The sequence below is a fragment of the Jaculus jaculus genome, chromosome 7, assembly GCF_020740685.1.
Source record: "Jaculus jaculus isolate mJacJac1 chromosome 7, mJacJac1.mat.Y.cur, whole genome shotgun sequence".
NCBI lineage: Eukaryota > Metazoa > Chordata > Mammalia > Rodentia > Dipodidae > Jaculus > Jaculus jaculus.
The window spans coordinates 123868507-123881297 of NC_059108.1; the positions used below are offsets into that span (position 1 = coordinate 123868507).

Below are 12791 nucleotides of genomic sequence, written 5' to 3' on the forward strand. Positions count from 1 at the left end.
TATTAGGAGAAACCAGCAGAGAGTGTGGATGTGTGGCAGGGGTAAGGAAGAAAGAACTGCCCACTAATTATATGTATATGTATGCTGTATAACTTATGATTCAACATCTCATCATTTCACTCTCTGTTTAGGAGGCTGTAAGCTTGACATGATTCCTGCTATCCTGCCTCCCCCTCCCCAAACGTTCACAAACTAAATGAACAAAAACTACCTATTAAAAGAGTGAGTTGTGGTGGTGCACACCTTGAATCCCAGCCCTCAGAGGCAAAGGTAGGAGGATCGCCATGAGTTCAAGGATACCATGAGACTACATAGTGAATTCCAGGTCAGCCTGGGCTAGAGCAAGAAACAAGAGTGAGCCAAGGCCAGGCTTACCAGAGGTCTTACTATTTTACAGTGAAGGATCAGGGCTTTCCTACTTGTTTAGTACTCACTTGGGCAGAGCCCTGGAAATGTAACAGGGGCTGCCCAGACAGAATGCTGACTCAGAAGACTGACTGCCTTAGAAGGAAGAAAATGCTCCCAGAGTTAAGGCCCATGAGATTCAATGACAGTTTCTCAAGCATGTAGAAAATGCTTAGAATGTACTTCCTGTCAGGGATGAGGCAAGTTCTGATATAGTGCTTCTCTTAAAACTTCTCTTATACCTACCAGAAGAGAACTGCTTGGGACAATTTCCAAGGAGGGGAGACTTGGCCCAATGACATCCAGTCAGACTGTTTAAGTATTCACACACTGGAATCATAAAATGCCCTAAGGAATTCATTTATAGCATTTAGTGGTTGTCTGCTGGACCCCGGCCAGCACTGAAAGTTGGCTGCCTGGTATACTGCTGACTGTGACAGACTCAAGTAAAAATGAGTTCATTCTTTTTCTTCATTAAGCAAATATTTACTGGATGTCTACTCTGCAATGGAAACTGTTCTAGGGACGGGAATATATAGAATTGCCTCTGCCCTCATGAAGTTAACATTGTATTGAGAGGGAGAAACAAAGAAAAAGAAAAAAAGGAATCATCAGGTATCAGGATGATAGTTTCTGTTTTATACAGAGTGGTCACAGAAGGCCTCGCTGATAAAATGCATTTTGAGGAGAACTCTGAAGGAAATGAAGAAGCAAATTACGTGATTATCTAAGAGAAGAGCATTCTAGAAGGGGAAGCAGAATTCTGGGTTATAAAACTATACAGTAACAAGCTGCGCATGGTTGTGTAAGCCTATAATCCAAGCCCTCAAAAGGCTTTGAGGAAGGAGGCTGAGGCGGAAGGATCTCTATGAGATCAAAGCTGGGCCTGGGCTAGAGTTAAGACCGCCTCCAAAACCCAAGAGCTCTTTTTCTTTTCTTTTTTAGTACTGGGGATTGAACCAAGAACTTTATGTATGCTGGGAAGACATTCTACCCCAGTCGTTATTTATTTATTTATTTTTTTAGTTTTAGTTTTGACACAAGGACTTGCTAAATTGTCCAGGCTGGCCTGGAACTCACTGTGCTCAGGCAGGCGCTGAATTTTCCATACTCCTGATTGCTTATGTAGTTGAAATTATAGGCCTATGTCATCAAGCCTAGGTGTTCTTTGGTTTCTTTCTTTGTTGTTGTCTTGATGCTATACAGAAACAAAGATTATTTCAAGTGGGCATGATGGAGAGATATTTAATATCATTAGTACAGGTAGAAGTTCCTTTCTTTTTTGGGAAGGGGGTTTTCAAGGTAGGTTTTGCTCTAGCTCAGGCTGACCTGGAATTCACTCTGTAGTCTCAGGGTGGCCTTGAACTCATGGCAATCCTTCTACCTCTGCCTCCCAAGTGCTGGGATTAAAGGCATGCGCCAGCACACCCAGCTTCCTTTCTTTTTTAAAAATATTTTTATTTTTCATTTGAGAGAGAGAGAGAGAGAGAGAGAGAGAGAGAGAGAGAGAGAGTGAGTGTGAGTTGGGCATGCCAGGGCCTCTAGCCACTGCAAACAAACTCCAGACACATGTGTCATCTTGTATATCTGGCTTATGTGGGTACTGGGGAAATTGAACCTGGATCCTTGGGCTTCACAGGCAAGTGCCTTAACCACTAAGCCCGAGGATCCTTTCTTAAAGCTGTGCTGCAATGGTCTTTGGCTTAGACTGAATGAAGCCTCAGACTGAAACCTGCATATAGTTAGTGCTCCAGTGGACCATGGCCATGAAGCTCTGGTGGGGCATCTTACTAGCAAAAGTTTTCTATAGGGAGAAAGGAAAAATAAACAAGAAAACACACTGGAGAGATGGCTTAGTGGTTAAGGTACTTGCCTGAAAAGCCTAAGGACCCAAGTTTGATTCCCCAGTACTCACATAAGCCAGATACACAAGGTGCACATGCATTTGAAGTTTGTTTGCAGTGACTAGGAGCCCTGGTTTGCCCATTCTCTTTATCTGCCTCCTTCTCTATCTCTCAAATAAATAGATAAAAATTTTAAAAAAAAGAAAAGAAAAGAAATCACACACACACACACACACACAAAGAAAGAATTCCAGGCTGGAGGAACAGCTTAGCAATTAAGGCATTTGACTGCAAAGTCAAAGGACCCAAGTTCGAATCTCCAGGACCCACGTAAGCCAGGTCCACAAGAGGCACATGCATCTGGAGTTCGTTTGCAGTAGCTAGAGGCCCTGGCACACCCATTCTTTCTCTGCCTGCTTCTCTTCTCTCTCTCTCTGCTTGCAAATAAGCTAAAAATAATTTTAAGCCAGGTGTGGTGGTATATGCCTTTAATCCCAGCACTTGGGAGGCAGAAGTAGAAGGATAACCATGGGTTTGAGAAACAAAAACAAAAACCAAAGAAAGAATAGCCATGCATGGTGGCACGTGTCTCTTTCTTTCTTTCTTTTGTTGTTGTTGTTCAAGGTAGGGTCTCACTCTAGCCCAGGCTGACCTGGAATTCATTATGTAGTCTCAGGGTGGCCTCGAACTCACAACGATCCTCCTACTTCTGCCTCCTGAGTGCTGGGATTAAAGGTGTGCACCACCACACCCGGCAAGTGGCACATGTCTTTAATTCATGCATGCTGTGGCCCAAGAGAACAACCTGTTTACTGACCTGAATGCTGTCTAGACATTTTTTTTAAATTTTATTTTTATTTATTTATTTGAGAGTGACAGACAAAGAGAGAAAGAGGTAGATAGAGAGCGAATGGGCACGCCAGGGCCTCCAGCCACTGCAAATGAAATCCAGACACATGCACCCCCTTGTGCATCTGACTTAAGTGGGTCCTGGGAAATAGAGCTTCGAAACACGGTCTTGATTCTTCACAGGCAAGTGCTTAACTGCTAAGCCATCTCTCCAGCTCCAGATATTTTAAAAAATCATTTTATTATTTATTTGCAAGTATAGAGACAGAAGGAGAGAATATGCATGAATGCCAGGACCTCTAGGCACTGCAAAGGAACTCCAGACACATGCGCCAATTTGTGCATCTGGCTTTATATAGGTAGTGGGGAATCAAGCCCGGGTCAATGGGCTTTACAGGCAAGTGCCTTAACTGCTAAGTAATCCCTCCAGTCTTGTCTAGACATTTTCAATAGAGGCAACCTAAGGCCAGAGCATGGCGAGAGTCTATCCACTATCAGAGAGATTAGCAATCACTCCTCCTTAACAGATTTCAAGGAGGAACTTACCCATAAGCAACCCTAAAAACAGCACTGGAAAAAAAATTACCACATTGTTACAGGTTCCTTGCTCTACTGATAATCTCTATCAACCTATTAACCTTTATAGTTGTAATATTCAACATTCCCTCCAAGAACTTCTGCCTGCTTCTTTATCTCTTAAGTAACATATTCTCTAGAAAGTCATCTTTCTATTTGCAGGGGTTTGCTAGCTAAATATGCAGAGACCTCATAGAGTCACTCAGGATACACAGACAAAAACTTAGGGACTTGAAGGTTCACACAAGGATCTAAAAGTAGCCTCCCACAGAAAACAGATTAAATAAACCTTTCTGGAAAAAAAATAATACATTAGCAACATCAAGCCAAACAACTATTTTGTCCCCCTCTAACTTCTTTATTTAAACCTTACTGTTAAACAAATGAATAAAGAACTATTTGGGATACAGATAGATTTCTGCCATCTATATTGTAAGTTTTATAGATTTTAGAAACAGATACCAACAAAATAGCCCCTATTTGAACTAAGAAGAAAAACATTCAAAAGGGATATTCCATCCACATGAAATGTTCCAAAAATGACATGGAATATGCCTCAACAGGCCTTTTGATAAGAGAAGAATTTCTTGATGTTCTCCTGACAGCTAAGTATATGTATGGATGGACAGCAAGATATGTACACACATGAATATGAGTGTAATAAACATGTTTGCCCAGCATTTGGAAATCCCAAACATCTGCTGAAGAAGGAAACATATCAATCAGTTACTATTCCTTGAACACTGATCAACTTATCATTCCCTCCAAAGGATCCTTCCACAGTAATTGATTAATTATTCTCCAGTAAATGGCATGTCTGTCTAATTAACTGTATTGACTAGGATAGAAAAACCAGATGGCTCTGCAGCCTGGATCAGTAATAGAAACTGCTATTTACATTTAAACTAAACATAGCTCTTTAGTTCCTCCTGACCTTTTGTCAGACGGGTTTGGAAAATATAATGGTCCAACTTTGTGACAGACTCTCTAGAAGACTATTTCTAGAAAATAGGTTTGTTAGTTCATATAAAATACACCGTTGATTCTGTCATTTATATTCAATGTCTGCCACAAATATTAGTCAAAGCAATCAGACCAAATTTTCTTTGGAAATGGGCTAAGCCATAGATTTATTTCATTTGTGGCAAGAGAAATAGAATTTCATTTGCTCCCAATGAAAGCACACATATCCCCATACCCAAAAGATTAACACTATTTTTGCATGTGAAGTTACATTATTCTCGCTTCTTTGGATCACTTGCCATTTCGGCTCCACTAAGCTTCTGGAATCTTTCAGTTTATTAAAATAAGCAACCTTTATGGGCTCAGAGTAGGAAAATTCTATTAATAAAGAAATATTCCAAAACAGCAGCCAGTAATATTTAAATAATCCATAGGGAAGAAATTAAAACTGTTCTAAATCAGCACCAGCTGCTATAACAAAGTAGCCTGCATTACCGAAAGATGACTATTTGGCAACATTCATTTTGGAAACCGGGGTTTAAGTTCAGGAGCCATCCATCAAAAACGGCTTCGGTGCCCAGTCTCTCCGCCAGGGGCCTCAGTTTGGGTATGTGGGGAGATGGCATCACTCCATTCACTTCAATCCATCTGTGAGCACTTACACTCTTTACTTAAGCAAAGGTTCTAGCATTCTTAGAAAGGAACATATTTTCTTTTTGCTCCAAAGCTTCAAGATACCAGAAAAAGAGGCAAAGCTAATGACTAGAGGGAGGGGGCATGAAGAGGAGAGATACAACCTGTCCCCTTCACCGATGTCTTTGGGGGTTTCCCAGTGGAGTCACTCTCTACGCTAGGAGCTATGCATGAAAGAACTATTATGTCATATAGTTCACACCAGATCATACCAATTCCACTTATTCCTAAGCCAGGACATCTTGTATTCCAGAGCATCTCTAGCAGACCTTTCATGCTTTCTACTTTCTAAGACCAAGTCAGTAAATGGGCTAAAGAATGACCTTAACCAAAGAAAAATTCTGTGTTTAGGATTAATACCTGAGTCTCCAGGTCCCAGGAGTCCCACAAATTCATATAATTCTATGCAACACTATGTGTATATGTGCACTTCTCTGACGACGTCCTTGTGGATTTTATATTTTCAAGAGGTCTGGGGCTCAGAAAGTTTTTTTTTTTTTTTATTTTTTTTTTTAATTTATTTGAGAGCAACAGACACAGAGAGAAAGACAGGTAGAGGGAGAGAGAGAGAATGGACGCGCCAGGGCTTCCAGCCTCTGCAAATGAACTCCAGACGCGTGCGCCCCCTTGTGCATCTGGCTAACGTGGGACCTGGGGAACCGAGCCTCGAACCGGGGTCCTTAGGCTTCACAGGCAAGCGCTTAACCGCTAAGCCATCTCTCCAGCCCTCAGAAAGTTTTAAACTGGCTGATGTTAATGATTTATCTTCAATCTACCCCCTCCCCCCCCCCGGCCAATCTCACAGTACTGGGGACTGAACCCAAGGTCTCACACAGGCAGGGCAAGCGTCTCCAGGCTGAGTTATAGCCATCTCCAGCCCTCTTTTTATTTCTTGTTTTGAAACATGGTCTCACTAAGTTACCCAGGCTGGGTTTGAACTTCAATACTTCTTCTCAGTCTCTCTAGTGGCTACAACTTTACCAGCCTGCATCACAAGGCCCGGCTATTCTTTTTTTTTTTTTTTTTTTTTTTTTATAAAACAAAGTCTTACTAGGTTTGATGGTGCACACCTTTAATCCCAGCACTCCAGATGCTGAGGTAGGAAGTCAGCTGAGTGAAAGGCCAGTATGAGATACAGAGTAAGTTCCAGATCAGCCTGGGCTAGAGGGAGTCCCTGCCTCAGAACAAGCAGCAACAATAATGACAACAAAAGTCTCCTAAAACATTCGTGACGGAATTCCCCTAGTACAACATCCTGTATTCAGCTCTTCCTCATCTCTCCAGGAAGACCTGTCACTACTTGGTCTCAAGAATACAAGTGGCAGTGTGCTTGTAAGACTCTGCAGAGGCACAATCACAGGGAAGAGACTGAGTTTAGCTCTGATTGTGCCCTGCTACTGATTAGATCAGCCATGTTAAATCACTGCAGGCCTCACTTCCACGTGGGCATGAGATCTGCACAACGATCCCCAAAAGCAGCTATGTGGGTTCAATCCTAACAGAAGAGGAAGACGAGACAAGGAGATGAAAAGAAATTAGCCAGCAGTCATAAATCAAAAGACAGAAAGCAAAAGTTGAGCTTTCCTGAGTACAAGAATGTACGGCATGCCAGGCCCCAAGAAGGTGTCATCAGGGCTGAATGTCGTTTACGCAGTTACAACTTCACAGGGCAGTTCTCCTGCCTGGAGAGTGCTTCCTGGTGCATTCCTGTCCCTCTGCTCTATACACAGAATCAACACAGAGAGGGAAAGTGGTGATGTAATGTCTCAGGCCTGGCCACATATCCAAGGCCTTTTTGTTGGATTCATGGGATATTAAGTCAGCTCTTTGGGGGATGGGGTCATATGCTTTCATTACCATGATTTTAGGGGCCTTGCCAGCTGTCAAGTTCAAAAGAAAGGACTATATAAGACAACTCAATAGTCAGCCACTCTGGTGCTCAACCCGTTCAAGAACACTAGGTTATAACTTCTCTTTCTCTACCCCTCTTTTGGCAAGAGCAAAAAATTACCGTAAGAGAAGATGTTTAAATCACCAGTATGTCCCTTTCCAGGCGCACAGGCCTCTCGCCTCAAAGACCAAATTCCCAAGAAGCCTCAGTTCTCTGCTGGACTTGCCATCTAGGACCAGAGCTATTTAAGGAATTGTGAAAGAAAGGAACAAAACCCAAGTGCTGTCTTACAAGTGTGTGCCAGAAAAGCTGGCAGGTGAATATTCTTTTAACACTGCTAAGAGATTTGTTTGCTGAGGGTAGACATGGGACTGTGAAGATTAAAAGACAGAATGTACCCAGTCAAGCTTCAGGAAGAAAATAAATCCAAGCCAAAATCTAAGGATGGTGTAAAAGGAAAGAGGAGAATCCTGCATTCAAGCAGCCTCCAGAAGAAGAAATCTTAGTTTACTTACAAGATTGTTCACTATAGTGCCAGACTAGAAGGTATGCTAGCTTTAAAAAAAAAAAAAAGAGTTCAGGCTTGGGAAGATGGTTCAGTGGTTAATGGCACTTGCACTTGCTTGCATAGGCTGCAGGGCCTGGTTTACTTTCCCAGTTTCCACGTAAAGAAAGCCAGATGCATGTGCCTGGAGTTTATAGTTTATCTACAGTGGCAAGAGGCCCTGGCATGCCTATGTTCCCCCATCACTCCCCCCCACACATGCAAAGAAAACTGTTAACAACACAAAGAGTTCAAGGAACGGCATGGTGGCCTGGGTCTATCTCTGTGGTCCCTGCTGCTCAGGACCTGAGGCTAGAGGAACACCTTAGACTATGAGTTCAGGGCCAGCCTGGGCAACATAGTGATTATCTTTAAAAAAAAAAATGTCCAATTTATTGTTAATTTATTTGGTTTTGTTTTTTTTCAAGGTAGGGTCTCACTAATCTAGCCCAGGCTGACCTGGAATTCTAGAATTCACTATGTAGTCTCAGGTGGCCTCGAATTCTAGGCAATCCTCCCACCTCTGCCTTCCGAGTGCTGGGAATAAAGATGTGCACCACTCCACCCAGCACATTCATGTCTTTAGTGGAGGTTGTTTCTATTGATAGCCAGCCAACAAAATGCCAATTCTGTCACCTAATTTGATGGTGAGCATCACCCATGGCTTAGAAGATCACAGATGCTAGTAGGGAAACTGCTACTGTTTGAATTCAGGCTGCAATCGCAGGGTAGCCTTGAATGCTCATAGCAGTCCTCCTTCCTCTGCCTCCAAAAAGCTAGATTAAAGGTGTGTACCCCCACACCAAGCTGCTCTCAATATTTTCCCCCCTTTTTAATATTTTATTTATGTGAGAGAGAAAGGAAGACGCAGACAAAGAGAGAATGGGCACACACCAGGGCCTCCAGCCACTGCAAAGAACTTTAGATGCATGTGCCACCTTGTGCATCTGGCTTTACATGGGTCCTAGGGAACTGAACCTGGGTCCTCTGACTTCACTGGCAAGCACCTTAACCACTAAGCCATCTCTCTAAACCTGCTATCATTTTTGACCAGACTTCACAAAGAAGAGGTAACTACTGGAGAGACTCAAAACTCATCAAAGTGCTGAGAAGAAGGGTCAGCTAAGCACTCAGTGCTGAATGGGACATCTCTATCATACCCTCCAAGGCTCAGGGGCCACTGTATAAAAGGTGACCGAAAGACTACAAGAGCCAGGTGGGGCAGTGTGCTTTGGAGTGTTGTATTCTGGACAAGTGATGACCATTGCATTCATGACCTCACAGTGGCTGCTGCTATCTGCATAATATTGGGCCTATCAAAATGTCAAAAATGTCATAGGACTGGGGAGATGGCTTATGTGGGTCATGGGGAATTGAATCTGGGTCCTTTAGCTTTGCAGGCAAGCACCTAGACAGCTAAGCCATCTCTCCAGCCCCTATATATTTTTTAAGGTTATGGATACAAACCAGGTGTGGTGGTGCATGCCTTTGATCCTAGCATGTGGGAAGCAGAGGTAGGAGGATATCCATGAGTTCAAAGCCACCCTAAGACTACATGGTGAATTCAGGTCAGCCTTGTCTAGAGCAAAGACCCTACCTCAAAACCAATCAAAAAATGTTATAGGGCCGGAGAGATGGCTTAGCGGTTAAGCGCTTGCCTGTGAAGCCTAAGGACCCCGGTTCGAGGCTCGGTTCCCCAGGTCCCACGTTAGCCAGATGCACAAGGGGGCGCACGCGTCTGGAGTTCGTTTGCAGAGGCTGGAAGCCCTGGCGCGCCCATTCTCTCTCTCTCCCTCTATCTGTCTTTCTTTCTGTGTCTATCGCTCTCAAATAAATTAATAAAAAATTTAAAAAAAATGTTATAGATGAAGGCAAAGATAGATAGATGACAGAGAGAAAGAAGACATTAAGATAGTGTAGAGGGCTGGTTGAAGGGGAAAAGGGGCTCAATGGAAGAGGTTTGGAGGAAGAAGGGATTAGAGAGTAATGGGAGGGAACTATGAACAAATGCATTATACATAAATGTAAACCCTATTAACAGTCATTAAAAATATACTGTACTTTCAGAGTCCTTTAGATAAAACCACTGAAGAGAACTCAATCTGCCACATGTGATGACCCGATTCAGCTTGAAGAAGCCAGATCAGTCATTGCCCCAATTCCCTAAGGGCAATTGGGTTTACTGCTTCAGAGGGGGATTGATGCAGTTTATAGGTAACAGTCCCCTAAAGTAAAACCGAGGAATGTCCTTGAGCCTACCCTTGCAGTTAGGTCAGAGAAGGATCTGGCTTCTCCTTCACTCTTGATGCAAAGAGGTCCCCTAGATCTGTTTTTTTCCTTAAACTCAAGAGGAACCTAGGTGTTTTTCTTTCTGAGAATTAAGACTCTAGAAGTATTAAGGCTGAACCTGGCATTGTGGCTCATTAGCTCAGCCCACATTCATAATCTGGAAAAGGTTCGCATCTGGCTCTCTAGGTGGGCTTTACCCTGCTCTTGCCTTCTCATGAGCAGGAGAGTTCTCTATACTCCTCTTTCCTTATCTAAGTGCTTAAATTCTATCTATGAAATATCCAATAAAATCTCTCTCAATCTTAAAAAGATACTATACAAGAGATAAAGTGTGTTTGTAGCTTAAGTAGGGAAGACTGTATGTAGTGCTTTGGATGAAAATTTCCAACAGGCAAAGTCACATGAATTGGTCTGGCACACAGTAACTGCTTAATAAGCATCTGCTTGTTTATTTTAAAAGGTGTAGATCAGGGCAAGAGAGATGGCTTAGCAGTGAAGGCACTTGCCTGTGAAGCCAAAGGACCTAGGGTCTACTCCCCAGTACTCACGCAAGCCAGATGCACATGGTGGCACATGTATCTGGAGTTCATTTGTACCCATTCTCTCTCTCTTTCATAAATTAAAAAAATTTAAAAGCTGGTGATTAGAAAGGGTTCCAGAAGGGCTAGGGAGATGGCTTAGTGGTTAAGGCCCGTGTTTGACTCTTCAAGTCCCATCTACATAAACCAGATATGCAAGGTGACGAGAGCGCAAGGCGAGGGCGCTCACATACGGAGTTTGATCGCAGGGGCTACAGGCCCTGGCACGACAACTCACTCTCTCTTGCTCTCTCTCTCATAAAAAAAAATACCAAGAGAAAGAAAGAGGGAGGGAGGGAGGGAAGGAGGAAGGAAGGAAGAAAAGAAGGGTCCCAGGAAGAGGCAAGAAAATGAACCCATTTCCCATCAGATATGCCAGGGAACTGAAAATAAGATAAAACCCCCTCCTGAATGAAGCCCACAGGTGGCAAATTGGTGACCATACATGAGGATAGACAAATATGATTTTTATCCATACAAGGTGGTATAAATTTATTATAATTAAAAATAAGATTTCACAAAAAAATCTGCCTTGCTTTGGGAAAAAAGCAGATCCCTGCAACACAGAGACTCCATGGCAACAACAGACTGAAGCTAAAAAGAGGTTACCCCACTTTGACAAAACGTGGGCTTTCCAGTTATCTAATTTCTACCCCTCAAAGTTGCGTACTCCCAGCCCAATTCACTCATTTTTGCAACCTGTCTTGCTTCTGATAACACTAAGGTATGACCGCTTATACTGTGAAAAACTTGTCTCCACTGAGAGCCAAAAACATCAGCATGCTACTACTGACTCAAGTACAAACTTACAGATATGGTCGCTTGTACACCTGACCTCTGAATCTTGATTTTCCTTTTCTTTTTTCTTTTTTTTTTTTTAACTTTTGTTTGTTTTTTAAGGTAGCATCTCACTCTAGCCCAGGTTGACATGGAATTCACTATGTAGTCTAAGGGTGGCCTTGAACTCACAGCAATCCTCCTACCTCGGCCTCCCAAGTGCTGGGATTAAAGGCATGCACCACCACACCCAGCCTCAATTTTCTCATCTGTGAAAGGAAGAGTCTGTTTAAAAAGATCTCCAGTAGCTCTAAGACTCGAATTCATCGACTGTGGGGAAAAGGAACATGGAGAAGACACAAAGTATGCTTAGTATATATCATATTTCCTGAATTTAATTTCTTTTTAAAAAACATTTTAATTTTGGGCTGCAGAGATGGCTAAATGATTAAGGCACTTATGTGGGTACTAGGGAATCGAACCTGGGTCCTTAGGTTTTGGAGTCAAGCACCTTAACCACTAAGCCATTTCTCCAACTCAATTTTTATGTTCTTAAGTTGCCTTCTTTAATCACCATCAGTATCTCCAATCCAGTAACATTGAGAAAAAGCTGGAAACTGACAACTAGGTCTCTACATTCCCAGTTAAGCCCAGTTACCACTCACAGTAAAAGCAAAAGAGTTAGCATCTGACTCTTTCTCTTTCTCTCTCTCTCTTCTTTGAAAACAGCTCTGAGATCTAAAAATCCATTCAAAATTGCAGCAGAGCTAGGCTGCTTAGAACTATACTGTAACCAGCCTTGGCTTATGGGGCATGTACCCAATGGCAGCTTGAATGAAGAAACTCTATGAAACCAAAATGTCTGATAATAAAATAAATTCCCAAACAATAAAATAAAGTAAGTAATTTAGGTCAGCACTCAGGAGGCACAAGTAGGAGGATCACTGTGAGTTACAGGCCACCCTAAGACTACATAGTGAATTCCTAGACTAGAACAAGACCCTACCTCAAAAAACAAAACAAGAATTTATTTCCTCTCAATACTCTTCTATTTGATGTGGTACTAAAGAGAAACAGAGACCAGCACAGAAGTATGTGAGGGTGTAGGAGGCAGAAGGCACTGACCTGGTCACGATCCCCTGCAAAACAGCAGCTTTTCATAGTGCATGAGTTGAAGTAACCCTGATTGTCAAACTGGAAAACTGGCAGGCGGGAATGGATGTCATAGAGCACAGGGGGCAGGCGCCGCCGCAGGGCCAGGAGCTGGGTCCCGTTGCTGTTGAATCGGACGCTCATGGCACTCTGCAGTGATAGGTTGCCGCCATAGCGCAGGAGAGAACTGGAAGGCAAAAAGCACCAGGATCAGGCAGGCTGGACAAGAG

The 12791-nt window shown here is 42.9% G+C and overlaps 1 protein-coding gene across 4 annotated transcripts in view; it reads right to left on the minus strand.

Annotated features, from left to right (window-relative positions):
* Positions 1 to 12791, minus strand: part of Dcaf5 (DDB1 and CUL4 associated factor 5) — a 120793-nt gene that overhangs the window by 42524 nt on the left and 65478 nt on the right. For all 4 annotated transcript variants that reach the window (XM_045154274.1, XM_004649281.2, XM_045154276.1 and 1 more), the window contains one exon: positions 12535 to 12748. In XM_045154274.1, coding sequence (XP_045010209.1) covers positions 12535 to 12748 — 214 coding nt within the window. The remainder of the gene's footprint in view (positions 1 to 12534; positions 12749 to 12791) is intronic.